Source organism: Triturus cristatus, chromosome 7, assembly GCF_964204655.1.
Source record: "Triturus cristatus chromosome 7, aTriCri1.1, whole genome shotgun sequence".
NCBI lineage: Eukaryota > Metazoa > Chordata > Amphibia > Caudata > Salamandridae > Triturus > Triturus cristatus.
In genome coordinates, this window is record NC_140590.1 from 1,858,547,424 (window position 1) to 1,858,566,304 (window position 18,881).

The 18,881-nt window shown below is 45.6% G+C and overlaps 1 protein-coding gene across 8 annotated transcripts in view; it reads right to left on the minus strand.

The window, feature by feature from the left end:
- Positions 1 to 18,881, minus strand: part of LOC146813484 (uncharacterized) — a 70,592-nt gene that overhangs the window by 2,332 nt on the left and 49,379 nt on the right. For 6 of the 8 annotated variants that reach the window (XM_085620267.1, XM_085620265.1, XM_085620264.1 and 3 more), the window contains 2 exons: positions 17,057 to 17,170; positions 7,381 to 7,473 (listed from right to left, as the gene is read on the minus strand). In XM_085620267.1, the coding sequence (XP_085476393.1) occupies positions 7,381 to 7,473; positions 17,057 to 17,170 (207 nt within the window). The remainder of the gene's footprint in view (positions 1 to 7,380; positions 7,474 to 17,056; positions 17,171 to 18,881) is intronic. The other 2 variants (XM_085620268.1, XM_085620266.1) reach the window with 1 other exon arrangement.

Consider the following 18,881-nt stretch of genomic DNA (forward strand, 5'->3'; position numbering starts at 1 on the left):
AAATTAGACATTTCTTGGTGACAAAACATTAATTGATCAGCTTCAAGGGATTTCAGGGCACGAAGACGTAATATCCATGCCCACCCCAGAAATTTAGCAACAGCAATAGCCAGACAGGGGGTGCAATCAGATTCTAGGATTCTTAGAGCTTCCTTATAGCTGCGTGTTCCCAAATTTAAACATACTGGCTTTATCCACCTTAGGCGGGGGGCAGTATATAGCGGACACACAAACAACAAGTGACCTACATCCTCAATCAAATCTAGACAACGATGACATTTATCATCCTGGGAGGGTGACCATTTATGGGTAAAAGCTTTTACAGGGAGAGAGCCAATTCTGAACTGGAAATACAATTTCCTGTCCATAGGCCTCTCTATGATGTCCCAGAATGCCTCACAAGATGGTAAAAATTTGATATCAAGGAAGCGGCCAGTCAAGTTAGAGTCTTGGCCAGCACGAGAGGCGGATGTCAGGGTCATATCCCAGTACAATTTCTTGAGGATTGTCTTTGATGGAATACTTGAACCGTTTAGATCATTCCATAAGTGCCCTAGCTCCAGTTTTATAAGCAAATTCTTAATTTCTTTGAGCCAAGAGATGGAATGAAAACAGTCAGCCCTAATAATGTCTTTCAGGGCAATAGCGTAGTGTGCAAGTTCTGGCGTTGTCATGATCCGCCGCCAATACAAAAGTGGACGTAATTGTGCCAGATCTTCAATTGTTTTCCTCCCTAGATCATATTTTAATGGGATCATTGGGGTGCTTTGGGGAACACCTGTTAGGCTACGTAGGAACTTATTTTCAGCCAGCCTTAAGCAATTTAGGTTGGCAAAGCCCCATAGTTCCGAGCCATACAGCGATGCACTAATTACTTTCATATTGTAAATTTCCAGGGCAGGCCTAATTGGCTTTGTCAATGAAGATTTGTGCTTAGAAATAATTGCACCTGCTAGCTGGTGGAACTTTAAGACAGTCATGTCAATGTGATTTGACCATTTCATATTGTTCTGGAGGGATATTCCTAAATATGTGAAAGCCTCAACCTGCTCCAGTGGAATACCATTAAATTTTATCACTCCTCTAAAATTTTGTCGCTGGTTTAAACACATAAATTTAGTTTTGGAGGTATTTATCTCGAGGCCCCGTTCTTGGCAGAAATCAGCAAATATGTTTAGCGCTTTCTGTAATCCGCTTGGAGTTCGCGAAACCAACAGCGTGTCGTCCGCGAACATGAGAACAGGCACTCTGGATCCTGCCAGTATAGGAGCATCCGTGGGGGAACAGCCAAGGTGGTCAACTATCCCATTAATGTACAAGGAAAACAACGTGGGCGCCAAGACGCATCCCTGTCGAACACCACGTTCGACAGGAAAAGGGTCAGTCACCTCCCCCTGGCTTCCCCATCTAATTTGTGCATAATTGTTCTGATGTAAGCGGACGAGTAAGGTTAGTAGTTCCGGGGCCATACCTGCTTGGGCGAGAACCCTCCAAAGTTTAGAGCGAGGCACCAGGTCGAAGGCTGATCTCAGGTCTATAAAGACCGCATAGAGGGTCCCTTTGGACAGCTTCACATTCCTCCAGTAAAGAGCTAGAAAGTAAAAAACTTGGTCAATAGAGCTGGTGCAAGGTCTAAACCCGGCTTGATATGGTGACAAAATATTATTGTCTTCAACCCAAGATTGTAACTTGTTTTGCACCAATCGACCTATTAGTTTTTGTGCTGAGTCTATGAGACTAATAGGTCTATAATTACTTGGGAGTGATTTGTCCCCTTTTTTAAAGACCGGGATTATTTCCGCCCCTTTCCATGAAGAAGGAATGGGTGCACCCATGGCCACCGAATTGGCTTGCCATTGAAAATATTGGCACCAAGATGATCTGTCTGTTAAAAACACATCCGCAGGTATCCCATCCATTCCCGGTGCATGGCCCACTGTTATACTATCCAAAGCTAGGTTGACTTCTTTGATTGAAAACTCCTGCGTTTGGAAATAGATGGTAGGGGGAAGTGGATGCTCTCCTACGGATGGGGCAGAAGCGTACTGTGGTTTAAAAAAGTCTACCCATTGGTTTTTTGCCACATTGTTTTGAGGGGAAGGTGCAGACCCACCTCTGTCCCACTTTACTGTAGCCCAGAATCGTTTTTGGTCTTTGGCCAAGCATGCATATTTCAAATCCTGCCACTGTTTCTCATCCCAGTCCTTCTTAGCTACTAGCTGGACTTGTCTATATAACTTCCTGGCTGACCTCGCATCTTCTGCAACTCTTGATCTCAGAGCAACACTCAAGTTCTTACGAGCTATTCTACAGGATTTGTTAAACCATCCCTCCTCTGGTGGGCATCCCTTGATAGATTTTCCACTACTGGGGGGCTTCATAAAGAACCCTTGGAGTTTAGTAAAAAAGATGTTATGGGCCTCGAGCATAGTTAGATGGAAATTGGAATTGGTTGATTTGGAACCTAAATTAGCCACCTCACAAATGGTCGCTTTCTTAAGGTCATCCAAGTTTTCCAACTTCTCTATAAATCTATCCCATTTAACATGTCGCATGTTGTTCGATACGACAATGTCCAGGGTTATTTCCCCCCCCCCCGGTTTTGGATTCTCTAGGGGTGATTGATAAATGTAATTCTAAACACAGGTGATTATGGTCACTTTCGTCCCGTGGGATTATGGACATGTCATTCAGACTGTTCCAAGCTCTGACATCCACCAGAAAATAATCAATCAGACTTGCAGATCTGCCGTTGTCAAATGTGCTTGCACCCTGACGATCTGATTTAGTGCGCCCATTAGCAGCTCTAAGCCCTCTTTCTAGACAAAGAGCTTTGAGTTGAATGGCTGCAGCGGACCATCTCTTGACTGGGGGGAGATCCAGCTGGGGAATACCCCACCTATTGTCCTCTTCCACAGCAAGAAATTGGTCCTCCGGGCCAAGAGGCTCAAAGGTTGTATTGAAGTCTCCTCCTACAATTTTTATCATTTCAGGGGGGAGCACTGCAAGCTGGTGGTCCAAAACATTTATCACATCAGACGAAACACCCCCAACCATCCCTCGAGCATAAGTGTTGAAAATAGCCATACTCTGATTGCTGGGCCAATTGAGGATTAAAGACAAAATATCTATGGATGGAAGATTGGGTTGGGTGATTTTACAACGTAGTGACTGACGTACCCATATTATTAAACCACCCAATGGTCGGCCTTTTACTTTTTTGGTAGCAGGTATGTAAAAATTGAGAAATCCAGGGCGAAAGACTGGGACCAGAGACCATGATTCTTGGAGTAAAATAATGTCAAATTGGTCAACAAAACTGCTCCATACGCCAGAATGTAGCTTATTATTTATACCTGCAAGATTCCAGGATAGGATAGTCAAACCTGAATCAGTTGCAGGAGGGTAAGAAAGGTGTTTAGTCAATAATCCTTGGGTCTCACCAGTTACCCTGCCCTGGCAGTCAATAGTAGTACTTAAAATACCTAGTGCGACATTTGCCAATGGATCAAGTGCTAAAGGGACAGGAACGTTGTTAGTCAATAAACCCTGCGTCTCACCAGTTGTCCTGCCCAGGCAATCAATAGTAGAACTTAAAATACCTGGTACAACATTTACCAATGGATCAAGTGCTAAGCTCACCCCTCCAAAATTATTAGGGAGTTTGGGCCCCAATGGTTCAATACCATCAACCTGGATTTCTTGATAATTCCCTATTGCCTCAGTATCTCTGGGGCTAACAAAAGTTGTAGGGATGGCCACAGTTTTGGGCAATGCTAAGTTCATATTCACCAGATTAGTTCCATCTTCAAGTCAATCGCATGCATTTAAGTCAGATAACACCTCAAACCTATTTTCTAGGCTAATGTTCCAATTGCTAGTGGAAGCACTCCTACCCCCTTTGCTTAGAGACGGTGTCCACCCTAGTCTCGATAATACTTTATGTGTATCTCGGTTTCTCTTATAATAAAAGTATTTGAGAGTTAGCGGGATGATAACACCTTGTCTTCACTGCGGGGGGTTTATATTAGCCAAAACATTTGGGAGGACTTCAGGATTAGAAAAATTTAGGACCACACAATCACCTTTGAATTTTTTTGGATGGTGCCCTAGCCATTGGACCCTTCTAGCCATAATAATTTCCTCGGCTAGTTTCTGCTCACCCCATGGAGACATCTTCATGTTATTCACCAACCAGTACAAAGATTTACTGATCAAAGAAGATGTAGTTTCTGTTTTATCAACTGTCAAAGCAGGGACATTGGCAAGAACCAATGTAAGGGGTTCAGCCTCGGAGATACATTGAAATTGGTCACTTGCCAGTGTTAGAGCTTTAGGGGTATCTATGCTTGCCTTCGGGAGATTTTTATTGATTCCAGGTTGCTGGATTGGGATGTTCACTTTCTCATTTGCTACGATTCTTTGTCCTCCATTTGGGGGCACCCCATTTATAATACGTACATTTGGGGATATTGGTATTATTCTAGTGACTTCATCCACAGGACTATTTATTATAGCGTTCAACCTAGCTACCTCTGCCATAAGATGATCAATTTTGGCTACCAATGGGGTTATGATACCTCCTATTTTAGTATCAATCAGGTCTATTATCTTCTCAGAGAGCTCAATCTCGGGATTTTTGTTAGAAACTGACCCTGATGCATCTTCTTTATTAGCGCTTTTGTTCACAATGGTAGCCCTTTTCCTCCCTAGACGAGTCCCATTATTTTTAAACTGGGATTTTCTACATGCTCTAACTAACCTGCTTCTCAAGGGAAGAGCGGGAGACTGCGGGTCAGCCCCTACATCAGCCTCATCTATGTCTAAGGCGGAATGTAATGGCGAGTTAGGAGCTAAAGGTGCGCAAGAATCAGGAATGTCACTATCCACAATCATTAGGTCAGAGGACATGCTACTTGTAGCCTGTAAAGGAGAATCCAACGGTAACCCAGACAAAGGAATCAACGGTGGAGAGTTAGGAGAACATGTTAACCCCAGTGATGACCTCCTGTCGTTGTTGATTTTACTAACAATCTGGACCAAGTAGTTGTCCATAGTATTTGTCATTGGAGGATTCCTTGTTTTAGACATTATATCCATGTGCTATAAAACTGGCTGCAGGTGGATCTGGTGATAGTAACCCTAAGCAACAAATGAGTTCAGCAGTAACAGTACCTGTGGTGTAGCAGTCCCAGGGGAGGTGGCTTATAGGCACAGACGACAATAATGTGGCCCGTCCCGACCTCGCTCGACCTCGGACGGCCTCAGACGGTCCCGCCCTTGTCCCGGGCTTCTCCCGGCGCCGACCCGTGCGCGATCCCGCGTCGCGGGGGCTCCCGGTTAATTTATGCGCCTGCGAGCGCGATGCGGATGACGTGGGCGGGTTTCCCCCGCAAGGGTTGATGGGAACTGTGGTCCACTGCACACTGCGGCCGCGAAGATTTGAACTGCGGCAGCGGCAGGGAAACACCGGAGCACGCTGGCGTGGGCGTCCTTGGATACTGCTGCAGGTTCAACCAGGGCACAGGTAGGATTAAATGTCCGCTACAGGCAAGAGCACGCCCGCTCTGCCGGGGCTCCCGGTTAATTTATGCGCCTGCGAGCGCGTTGCGGATGACGTAGGCGGGTTTCCCCCGCAAGGGTTGATGGGAACTGTGGTCCACTGCACACTGCGGCCGCGAAGATTTGAACTGCGGCAGCGGCAGGGAAACACCGGAGCACGCTGGCATGGGCGTCCTTGGATACTGCTGCAGGTTCAACCAGGGCACAGGTAGGATTAAATGTCCGCTACAGGCAAGAGCAATCATGTAGGTGGACACATCTTCAATGCAGCCAACTGCATGGCTGCTCCCATGGAAGTCACCTGGTGATGGGTGTAAACATGAGCCATACATCAAAGTTTCAGCCTAGAACCTCTTTAGCAAAATTAATGTATCAGTGGGGCAGCAATTACATCCTCTCTTACTAATGGACGGAGGTACCTCATTCCCCTTCACTCCCCGGCTGTCTTTGTTTTCCCTTTACATTTGTTTTCTTATTTTGTACTACAGAAAAGCTAATAAGCCAATATGTGTTAATACAAATTCTAAAAAATATTCCGAAGAATCTGCTCACCTACTTTCCCTGGATAAGTGAAAATAATGAAACCACAACAGGCATATGTGCTATCACTTTACCAACTGGTGCTAGGTGGTGAGGGACACAAGGCAACCTCACAACAAGAGATGTTGCACATCACAGAATGAGTGATACCAGCAGATGTACATACTGAGATGTCTTCCCCACCCAGATCTGAAAGACGAGGGATTTCATACATTACACACTATGCTTGATCCCAACACAGGATGACGTGCCATAACAAACAGACAATAAGCAATGAAACAAGAACGCAAGAGTTCACTGCTTCACAAACTGTGAAGATATGTCATTGCCTGTCCTCGAGTGAGAGGCCTAAATCTGATGACAGGAGACATCACTATGAGTTACTCTCGATCTATAATGATCTTAGTCACTGGAAAACCACCACACAGCTTTATGTTCTGGTACTATAGTGTTACTCCTCAGTTTAAATTTTTGTTGAACATTTTTTATAGAACAAGAGGATTCAAGTTCTGTAAAAATGGACTCAGTGAAAGCTCACAGTGACTGCACCAGTAAAACAGTTCATCAAATAGGATACATAGTACGATGAGAAAAAACATAATGCATGATTATCAGTATGAAATGTGTATAACTTATTCAAGACAATTTTACAAAGGAGATTGATAGGCTCAACTAAATGTATGGGTTCTTGCAAGCAAAAAAGCGACATCACTTCACTAACAAATAAAAACCTCATGACGAGGCAGAGATGCTAACGACAGACAAGGACTCTAAATAACCCAGCCAATACCTTTCATATTGAAGGATGTCTGCACCACATTGTGGACGGAAATTATACACCATGGAGGCAGTTGGTGACCTGTTACAGCAACAACAGAATACCCACAGACATATATCACCCGAGTCCTCAGTTGTACCATTAGCACGTGCTTTCCTAATGAGCCTTTGTATATGGGCTTTCACTAGATGAGACACTCAAGATGTCTGCAGAAGCGACCGACCCCTCTCAAGCCTCGGAGGATGGGAGCCAAAGACAAGAATCCCTGTGTGAGACCAATAAACATTTACTCTGTCGGTCTGCGTAGTGTTGCTCCTGTTACAAAACGAAATAACGGTGCATTTTCTAATCAGGGAACTGAGTAAATTCTCCTGTGAAAAAACATGCTTAACAAAAACCCTATGCACTATGAAGCAAAGTGTACTTGGCTAATGAACAGACAGAAAACAAGTGTAAAGCTATAGTCTCTGATTCCCAGATCTGCAGCACAAGTCACTCACCTCTTGGGCTTTCCATTCTACCACCGTCCTGATGGTCAATGCTGTAGGGCTCGTCTTCTTCTTTTATGCAGATGGAAATAATCGCCTGCTCGGCTGTATGGATAAAAGCCTGTCAGTATAACATGTAAACACACGCAAACGAGAAGTGATCAAGACGGAGTTGTCTCTGTAGCTGGAATCAGAGTGTGGGTGGAGAAAGAGGCACCATTTACAGTGCTATCAGAGTATTTTATAAGGGACTACAGCGAGGTAGGTCATTTGAACAAGAAAAATAGTACAATAATGAGTCCTCATGGACCGTCACAACAGATCACCCTCTAAATATTTACTGGCTTAATTTGAAACACAGGTAGTCACAGAGTCCTGCAGTTTGTAACCTTTGGGCTGAGTGTGGTCACACCTTGCACAAACCCAAGAAATGGAATTACTGTAGGGCCTGTCTAACCTGCGGACAACTGAACCCTATCTAACCACAATCAACAATGTGAAACTTCACATTCATGTACAACTTTCTGACACAGTATTTTTCTCCCTCCTGTCTCAACACTGAAGCTGTGCTGCTTTCATTAGGCCCACCTGCAGCCACAGCACACAGCAGCATCCCCAGCAGGCCCTCAATGCCAGGGCTCCCACACTCCCAGGCACTGGACACAGGGCTAGCTGCGGCCTCATGGCTCTGTACCCCGCACTGTAGCACAGGGAAAGCGGACAGTGGGAGTCCCACTACCAGGAGAAATGAAGAGGGGGGCCCAAGTTGACAGCACCAGCTTTCAAGGGCAAGTGTTATCAAGTGCCTGGCTGCCACCACAAGTGGAGGATGTTGTTTTGGCTGTCCCTGCCCTGCCCCGGAGAAGGACTCTGGTGTCTGCAGCACCACTTGGGGAGAGCCGTAGGCACCGATAACACCGCGGGGGCCTTCTGATCCCACAATCCCCCTCGTGCTGAGCAGCTGGGACCAATTTTGCTGGTGCTTCAAATAACGCGCTGCAGTCACGCTGTCAGGCAATCCTGGGCCAACCAGCGCAACCTAGTGTAAGTGGGAAGGGACGGTTTTCAGGGGACCTCTTAATCTGGATTCGTATCTCATTAAACATGAAAATTAGTCTAGTGGATTTTGACTCAGAAGATATTCTGGGAATTGAACTTGTAGAGGCTGATTCATTGCCGTATTTAATTTATAATATATACAACCAAGACCATCAAACTGCTCACTCACCATAGGAACACATTCTTAACCCAGGGTAGGCTTATTATTGCAGGGGGTCTTAATGCAACCTACAAGCCCCTGGATGGTGGATGTGCTATGGCTTTTGAAGAGGAGGACGAGCTATGGGGGATACCTTCATTAGAGGTGGCCCCGTGAGGAGAGGGACCAACTTGGATCACAAACTATTGGCGTTTACCGCTATGTTTGGGGTTCAAGAGCCTGAAATGGCCGCGCCTTATCCAACCGGAAAGCAGCCCATACATTTAATAGACCTGGGGCAACGAGCAGAATAGATTATAAAACAGTAGCGTTATCCATCTTGTCTGATCTTAAGGACAGGAAAGTCCTTCATCGGCCAGACAGCGATCACAATGCCTTATTTGTTCTCTAAATATTTCCCTGGTGAGCCCAAAAAGCACTCCTACCTCCCGAACATTAGAGCTGGTGTACTCTAATGACGGGAAGATAATCAAATGGCCTGAAGTAGCACTACATTAGGGAAAAAGGGACTTTATGAAGAAGGAGCGGATGAAAGCTATCCATGATCTCGAGAACTTGACCCCTAGAGATAGTACATTACGGGTTACATCTGAGATACAACCCTAAGTTGTTTAGAGAAAACATAAATTGAGCGTGTTTTACGGTTAGATTTAACCCAAGAGCTACGGCCCCCAAACCGTCCCGTACATGGTTCAACAAAGTGTGTAGCAGGGGAATACTAGAGCTACAAAAGGCTATTATGAAAGGAGATATACCTACTATTAGAGTTTGTAAGGCTAAATTATAAACTCACACTGCTTAAAGCCAAGATGGAATGGGAATGCAGGTTTTGAAAGGATCTATATTTGGTCTTGGAAAAAAAGGACGCCAAGAGATTTTAGCAGTTGATATCCAACAAACGGCAGACGTCCAGTATTCGTCTTAGCGATTGCATAAAATCAGTAACATGGCATTCTCACTTCGCAGATGTGTACGGCCCCTCTACCGCTGTGAGTGGTCTAGAGAGGAATCCACAGCATATTATGGAAAAGTCCCAGAGTTCACCATCCCCGATATCCCATGTAGGGCAAATCTATTGCTTCTGGGAAGGCTGCAGGCCTGGACGGGGTCCCAGGCGATCTGTTCCTTTCCGACATGGAGTCCTGGGCTAAATATATAAACATTCTAACCAATGCACTTATAGCTAGAATGGACATACCGCGTAGTTGGAAGGGAGCAGAAATCACCCCAGTATATAAGAAGGGCCACAGGGATTCCCCGTCAAACTACAGACCCATTAGCCTAATAGATGTTCTGCAAAAAGTTTTCAGTAGACAGATCCTCTATAAAGGGGATAGAGGAAAATCTGAGTTGTCCCATCTACAGGCAGGGTTGAGAAGACAAACAAGTACCATAGACCAGTTATTTAGGTTTGTAGTGAAATACTGGAAAACTGTTATACCGGAAAATGCGCATTTATACCTGGTATTTATTGATCTGAAAACTGTGCTTGAAATGTGGGAGGTGCCGAGTGATATGGGGATTCCCCTTGACTTGTTAGAAGTCATCAGGCGCCTTCACCAAGAAACCTATACACAGGTTCGATGGGGACCCAAGGGTGAACTCACACACAAAATAGTATTCCATAAGGGTGTCCGGCAAGGGTGCGTGTTAGCACCTACCCTGTTCACTTTGTACTTAAACAGGGTGGTGGCACACTTTGAAGACTGTATAAATGATGCACCCAGGTTGGAGGGAAGGACTATTCCCCTTGTCCTGTTTTCTAACGATACTCTCTTAATCTCAGAGACCCCTCGAGGGTTACAGACGCCGGAAGACAGATTTGGGGATTTCTGAAAATAAAGAGCTTTGGCAATAAACTTCGATAAAACAAAGTTTATGACCATAAACCCACATAGATCATTCCCTGGTTCTATCCTCTTAGAAGTTGCACCCTTGGAAAGAGTATCCGAGTTTAATTATCTGGACATCACACTTACAAAAAAAAATTCTTGGGTACAACAGATGAGGAAAAGTGCGATGAGCCTGACCCACCATGCAGCAGCCATCCTCAAACCTTTTAGATACGCAAAAGCCAAATGGAGCTGACCTTTTTTTTTTAAAGTATATAGGGCTAAGGCGGAGGCCAGCGCATTGTATGGGGCGGAGATCTGGGGTTGCTCCAGTGTAACTGTTCTTAGTAGAGCAGAAAATCAATTTCTGCGTACATTAGTAAATCTACCAAAAAACACTCCCCTTGTCCCTTTATCCCACGACTTAGGGATGCAGCCGGTGGCAAAAAAGGCAAAAGTATGGCTCCTTATACTTTGGTGGAGACTCAAACATACACTTGCCCTTCTCGAGTACTATCCGGCACTTGGAGAAATAGCTGTCCTGGACAACTCATGTGCTATCAAATGGGTGAGTTCTGTCAAGGACACGCTGACGGAACTTGGCCTGGGGGGTACATTGGGCTGACTATTCATCACCACTGCCTGTAGAGATGCTTAAAGATCCATATTGGAAATGGGCCCCTGAGACGGAACTTTGAAGGCATTATTGTGGCTCTTTGACAGACGCTTTTTGCTCATCAAGCTGCACTGTGCTTTCGAGCCCTTCCTTGACTTTCTGTCGACCCCAGGGGACAGGTCTTTTTTTCTTAAATTACAATACGGCATATTGCCCATTATGTATTTCACTGTAAAGTGGCACCCCAATCAGGTGATATGGTTTCTTGCCAGTTTGCTGCAGCGCTGAGGAGTATCTAGCCCACTTTTTCTTTTTTTGTCGAGGTTATATCCGGCCATGGATAAAATGGATCCTGCCTACATGTAGGCTGACGGGATGCAGGCAGTACCATACCTCACTCAGGCTACCGTGAGCTGAAACCAGAGAAGCCGCAGCACCTGCAGTGGCCAAACCCTGAAATGGTGCTGGGCTATTCGGGCTAGAGCCCTGGGAACATGAGGGCTGCAAATTGGTAGCGATAACAGTCGATTAATACGGGGAAACTAGTATAATGACTTCAAATACCAACGCGAATAGCTACTAACTGTGGAGAATTGAACAACCCTGCACTGCTGGAGATGGCAATTTTTTTCTCTTTTAGGAAATATATTTTAAAATGTTGCTTTTGGATTGCACTTTGCACTTTATTCATGGTTCTGTATTTTACATTTCTACATATTTTATATAATCCTGACTAACTATGTATTGTCAATTTTACAGTTTTAACGATGTTTTACACAATCCAACAACTCCATGTATACTGATTTAACTGAACCAAACAAAGTAAACTGATAATAATTAGTCCTAGTTAAAAGTGACTGCTCGCGAATAAACATCTGGATTAAAAATAAAAACAGAGTAGAACAAATGAAACAAATATTATGCATGTCAGATGGTTTTATCCTTTCAAAAATACATTTGTAAACCAATTATATTATTTTCAAGAATTGGAGCAGGTATTCAACCATTGACGCCACTGTGCGTCAGACTCAATATGTGTACACGAGTTACAGACGGATGCTCTCCTTCTTGCAGTTTGAAATCTTCCACTGCATCTGTCAGAGTAAATCTACACACCTGGCTTGCTACAAAAATCAGACCATATCACTCCAGACCTTAAGCAACCACACTGGCTGCGTTTTGAAATCTTCATCCACTTCAAAACCGCCTGCAATACAGACTCGGCCGTCCACACTGTTCTTCCATCTTACCACAAAAGAAAAACTCCAAACAACAGGCACCGAAAGATCTACAAGAGGAAAATCTAACCTCTTTCTTAAAATCCCTGACACAAGAAAAAGAAACAATGCCAGCCCAGCCTTCTCCTGCCTGGCTCCTAGACTTTGGAACTTCATCCTGATGCCACAGGAAGAAACAGAACCTTCCAGCGTTCAATAAAGACTTGAAGACTCATCTCCAAAAAACACAGCGTCTGGTCTAACTATCTGTTTCTGGATCAACTGCCTCCTCACCTGTCTTCTGTTTTAACTCTAGGCTCCCCTCCCCTCCCCAAATCCCTTGTTAACTATTACTTGTTATCTGAGGCTCAGTCCTCTTCTGTGTGAAGTGCTCCAGTGCCCTTGAGGCTAGATGCAGGCTATGAAACACCTAACGTAAATAATAAAAGAAATCTGTGCTCAAAGGACTTGTAATAATCAACAAATCCACTTAAGAAAAGATATGTTTAACACATACAAGGTAACAGAGCTACTACCTGCCTTTAGACACCAGCGCACAGCGCAGCGCTATTTCGAATTTTAAGATTTTCCCGTTTGAATATTTGTTTTCTTTCTAATTTCTTACCCCTGTTTTTACGTGGGCCGTGGTCCTCTTACCTGCATCGTAAATTGTTTGTGCACCGCTGTTTGGCGGGTCCTGTCCTCGGGGGGGGAAGCATGGGGGATTGTTGGACGCCATCTTGGCTTGGGGTAGTGTGGGCCATTGTTGGGCGCCATATTGGGGGGAGTAGGCGTGCAGCTTACGCGAGGACGGTGCATTTAAGCCAGCCACTTGAACGCGCAGCGGTGACGCGCAGTGGTGGGCGCCCTCGCTGCGCCGGAGTCGCGCCAGAGTCCTGCCCGTCTGCGCTCGTCCGCGACTCGGAGGCGCTCGGAGCGCAGGAAACGGTAGCTGTATTCCTCTCAATATAACTTATTGCTTTTGGTATAATGCTATGCTACACGGCGCTTGCACTACGCTCTTTACAGAGGGTGTCTTGCACCTGTCGCAAGGTATTTCCTGGGAGGTTTAAGGGGAAGAAACGATGCCCTGGTTGCGGGTGGCTCCCGAATACGGTCCTGCCCCACATATCTAACGAGGAAGTGGGCTGTGCAAGGCATTTGTTCACTCTCCTTAACACTAGATCCGTGCGCAGACATGCGCAGGATATTTACGATCTTTTAGCCACCGAAAAGCCGCTTTGTTTAATGCTGACTGAGACCTGGTTGGGGGAGTCCTCCAACCCTGATATAGCGGTAGCAATTCCTCCAGATTACAATATCTTTCGTCATGATAGATCGGGCGGGAGGGGCGGGGGGGTGGCTTTGGTAGTGAGCAATTAGGTTGCATGTTCCATCATCCCTACAGATGCCATCACAGGATCTGAATGCCTTGCTTTTTCTTTAGCATTGGCGCCCCATCATTCCTTGAAAGGGCTGTTAGTTTATAGACCTCCTGGTCCGGTTGGTTCTTTCTTTGATGAGCTCCAGTCGATAATTGCCGTGCTTGCTCTGAGAGCTCAGCACTGTGTTCTGGCTGGGGATTTTAATTTTCATATGGAAGACAGATCGGACTCGGATACGATGAAGCTCCTTAACGTTACGGTTCCCCTTGGTCTTGTTCCTTATCTCACAGGACCTACACATGATAAAGGCCATACTTTGGACCAGGTCTTTTCAACGTCCCCTATAAAAGTACTTGCACTTCTACCGGTGCTTTGGTCTGACCACAGGCTGGCCAAATTCTATGTATTAGGCATGAAGAAATCTTACAGTACCGTGCCTAGGCACCAGGGTCGTTCATCTAGGGCATATCATCGGGTGACTCCTGAAATGCTGATTCAGGCATCTCGTGATTATCCCCGCTCCTTTACGGGAGATCTGGAGAGCGACCTAGAATCCTTGCAGGTCTGGCTAACAGAGAGACTGAACGATCTGGTTCCTGAGAGGGCCCCCCGGTTATTATCTAAACGGGTTTCGGCCCTTTGGTTCACTGCTGCACTGTCGGCGTCCCGCCGGCAGTGCAAGGTGGCAGAAAGGGCCTGGCGGTCGCAGTATGACCCGGAGGCCAGGCTGACGTATAGGATGGCGGTTAAAGCATACCATCGTGCTATCCTCTTGGAAAAAAGAGATTACCTGGCTAAGAGGATTGAGACTGCCTCTAACTCCTGTAAGGAGATATTCACGATTGTCAGGGAATTCACGTCTCCACGACAAAATGTGACTGTGGCTGCTCCCTCTGAGTTGTGGGCCTCGGCCCTTGCTGATTTCTTTGTCACTAAGATCAAACTGATCCAGGATACTCTTCCCTCGAGTATCGCCAAGGTACGTCCCAGTTCTGAGGATGGCCTAGATTCGGGGATTCCTACGGGCCCCGTTTTGGCAGCTTTCCCGCCTATTTCATTTGCATCATCTTTGGCACTTATAGCCAATCTTAAATCTGGGTCGCCCCTGGACCCGTGCCCAGCCAAGTTCTTGGCGAAGGTTGCGGAAGCTGTCAATCCATTGGCAAATCCTCTTCTAAATCTCTCCCTCAGTCGGGGGTTGGTCCCACGGGCCTGGAAGCAGGCGTCGGTTATCCCTCTTCTCAAAAAGCCTGGTCTGGATTCAAAGGTCTTGGCCAACTATAGACCTATTTATCTCCTTCCGGCTCTGGCCAAGATTTTGGAGAAACATGTGCATTTCGTGCTCTCCAATTTTCTGGAGGCCCATAGCCTGTTGCATCCATCTCAATCAGGTTTTCGCCCCAATTTATGTACTGAGACGGCGCTTCTGGAGGTGTCTGAGGCTGTTAAAGAGGTGCTGGATGCAGGGGGCAAAGCTATGCTTGTTATGTTAGACTTGTCGGCAGCCTTTGACACCGTCCCCCATGAGGGTCTCCTCGCCAGACTTTATGACATCGGTCTGAGGGGGACGGTGCTCAGGTGGTTTAGATCTTTCCTGGAAGGCCGGCAGCAAACGGTCTGGGTCCCGCCTAGCTCTGCCGAGATGCCGCCTTTGGGAGTAGGAGTTCCGCAGGGTTCTGTGTTGAGCCCCACTCTTTTTAATATCTTTATGACCCCTCTGGCGGCATTGGCGGAGTCTCGGGGGGCTCAGATCGTCTCCTATGCCGACGATACTCAGCTCCTCTTTACGTGTAGGAAGGGCGAAGATTTTGACGGGGAGAGTATCCGGGAGTGCCTTGGGGCTGTTTTTAAATGGTTTCAGGGTAACAGTCTCAAGTGCAACTCAGATAAATCAGAGGTACTCTTCTTTGGTTGTTCGTCTGATCCTCATTGGCAGGAATGGTGGCCTGTTAACATGTTTCCTCCAGCGAGCTCTTCTCAGCTAGCAAAGAATCTGGGGATCAAGATGGATAATGGGTTGTCGTTAAGATCCCAGATTCTTGGTCTCACTGGAGCATGTTTCGGCCTCCTGAGAATGCTACGTAAGTTTCTTCCTCTGCTCTCAGAAGAGCAAGGGAAGACGACGGTGCAGGCCTTGATTGGCTCAAGACTGGATTACTCTAACATCCTATATCTTGGCCTACCGAATTATCTTCTGCAACGGTTGCAGGTAGTCCAGAATTCGGCCGCGCGAGCCATCTTTGGCCTGCACAGGCGAGCCAGTGCCTCTAGCCTTCTACAGTCACTTCACTGGCTTCCGATTCGGAAACGGATTGTTTTTAAGGCCTTGACTTTAACGCACAAGGCTCTTCATGCTTCAGGTGCTAAATACCTTCAAAGGAGACTTGTCTTCTATCATCCGGTCTGAGCTTTGAGGTCTGAGTCTCTGTTCCTGGCCGTAGTTCCCCGTGTTAAGAAAGCTCGCATTGGAGGGCGTTCTTTCAAGTTTTTGGCACCGCAACGCTGGAATGCTTTGCCCTTGGCACTGCGCAGTACTTCTAACCTGTTGACCTTCCGGAGGGGCCTTAAAACTTGGCTTTTTGCTCTCTAGTCTGGCTGCACTTCTCCTGCTATGCTCTCCGTTTTTCTGTTTGTTGTGCTGTGTTCTTTGTTTCAGGTAGTTACTAATAAAAGCGCCGGGACACTCTTTTAGAGTAGCCGTGCGCTATATAAGACCAATGTTAACATAACATAACATAACATAAGACATACAGAACTGGTTGCAGGCACATCACAACAATGCAAGATAGGTATTCCTGCACCTCAATTTTCAGGTTCATTGCAGTGAATTATTTCCAGACACAGAAAAGATCTTTGTGGTCTCTAGAAGGGCCCACAAAATCAATATGTTGGCATTCCTATCTAGTCAATTCACTCTCTTTTCTTCATTTAGTTGGCTACTTTGCTCTCACTCTATATTACCCATCCCTTGCCCTTGCCTACCAAGCATGCCGGAGCAGCTGTTTTTCAACTTCAGGGTTTCAATGAGGGTATTACAAATGGTCTATAAACTATAAACACATATATATGTAAAATGAGACATGTTCGCTTATTAAAGCAGCAGCTGGTCGGTGAAAGGTCACGTCTTTGTCCTCTACGACACCATAGAGGAGACGTGTTTCTGAGTGTCAACATTTGTTTATTTTATATGGGAAAGGTGTTCAGATGCAAGACTCTCTACTGCATCTATGTGGGTGCCAAGGCTGAAGATTCTACAGGCAACCTTTAGAAATACTTACATATATAATTATAGTCCACAACTGTAATGACACATTTAATTCTGAAATTCTGACATTTGTGTACTTTTGATTTTGTCAGAACTGTACGCTATTACCTATAAGCAGTTATTAAAGCAAGACATCACATCCATTACTCTTCACCTGGTTGGAGGTGATCAATTGTTTCTCTTCCTTCCACGTTCTGAAGATTGTCCAGGTGCAGGTTCTCCTCTCTTCTAATGTTGAATAACTCGTCAGGATTATTAAATGAGTCATCTGTTTAATAAAGGCAACAATATTTGATTTTCGCTCACTTCTAACGATTTCTCCTAAGCATTGAGGCAAGCATCTTTCTAGTTCTGACATTCTTCTTATTGAGTTACTTGTCCTGCGTTATGCTTCAGTTTCTTCAAAATCCCTTGTATTGAGAGAACACAAAGGCCTTTCATGAAAAGGGTAAATCTATTGCCCCGTATATTTGAGGAGGGGTAGGTGTTCCAGGAGCGGCTAGTCCTTGAGCAATGGGTATATTCAAAAGCGTTCAGATGTCTTTTAGAAATAGGAAACCCCTAACCCATTAAAATGTGATTCAGAAAACGGGACAAGGTCAGAGGTGAGTTGATATATATTGATTGTATTCTAATTGATTAAAGGAATCTGTAGTCCTGAATTGGTGCCTCAGGTTTCTTTATTTTGCTTGTTGTCTTCAGTATTTTTGAGACTCTTGTAGTGAGGATTGCAAGATCTGACAGAACAATCAACACATGTTTCACCCTCTTGTTGGTATGCAGGCCTGGGGCTTTCTGAAGGTGGTAAGTATAGAAACAGGGTCGTCTCTACCAATTAATATATGGCGTGAGAAATACTGTGCTTGACAGGACGATCACATATCTATCAGAAGCCGTGTTGGGTGCCGTGAGCACAACAGAGCTAAAAGTCTCTTGTAGTCATAAGAAAAGTCCGACTCTGTCCGTGGAGCAGCCAGAAAGCATTCCCACACAAACATGTTTCCTTCATTACTGCCTTGAGAAAGCCCAAGGCCTGCACGCTAACAAGGGGGTGAAACACATGTTGGCTGTTCTGTCGGATCTCGCAATCCTCACTATGAGAGTCTCAAAAATAATGAAGACAACAAACAAAATAAAGAAACGTGAGGCACCAATTCAAGACTACAGATTCCTTTAATCAATTAGAATACAATCAATATATCATATAACGACTCAGCTCTGTCCTTGCCCCCTTTTGTAAACCTATTGCCTCACCTGATCATGCTCAGTAAGGAAACCTCCATTCACACTATTTTTATGGGTTCCAGTGGGTGGGCCAAATAATTCAGAGGATTTTTAAACATGAACGTATATTTTCAGATCTTCATGACCTGCCTGATGGGTAACGGACGCCACCTTACCAAGTGGCTTTACAAAGGCATTACCACCCACACTAGAGTCCCACTAACGGACCTACGCAATAAATGGTCCGCAGATCTGGGGACAGACCTGACAGACAGGGACTGGGACAGAGCTCTGGCATATCCTAGGAGAATCCCACGGAACGCCAAATTCAAATTCATCCAATATATGGTTTTACACAGAGCGTATCTTACCCCACACTGATTGCAATGTATCTTTCCGGCCACACAACACTGTTGTCCTAGATGCAAATTAGAGGAGGCTGACTTGTTACATATGCTATGGCGTTGCCCAGTGATTACCCCTTATTGGTCAGAGGTATTATCCCTGCTAACGGCTGCGGTTGGGATCCCTGTCCCGGACATGCCTGCAGTGTGTCTTCTGGGCCTGATACGACGCCCCAAGTAGCAGAAAGTGCAACTTCGCTTCGTAGATTTGTCTTTGCTCCTGGCTAAGTGTTCCGTTACAATGCGGTGGAAAACGGCCACAGCACTGCAGCTTCACGGCTGAAATGGGGAAGTAGTGAGATGGGGTGGAGTGGAGAGTGCTGCCATCCGCTGGGAGGAAGCCCAGGGTTT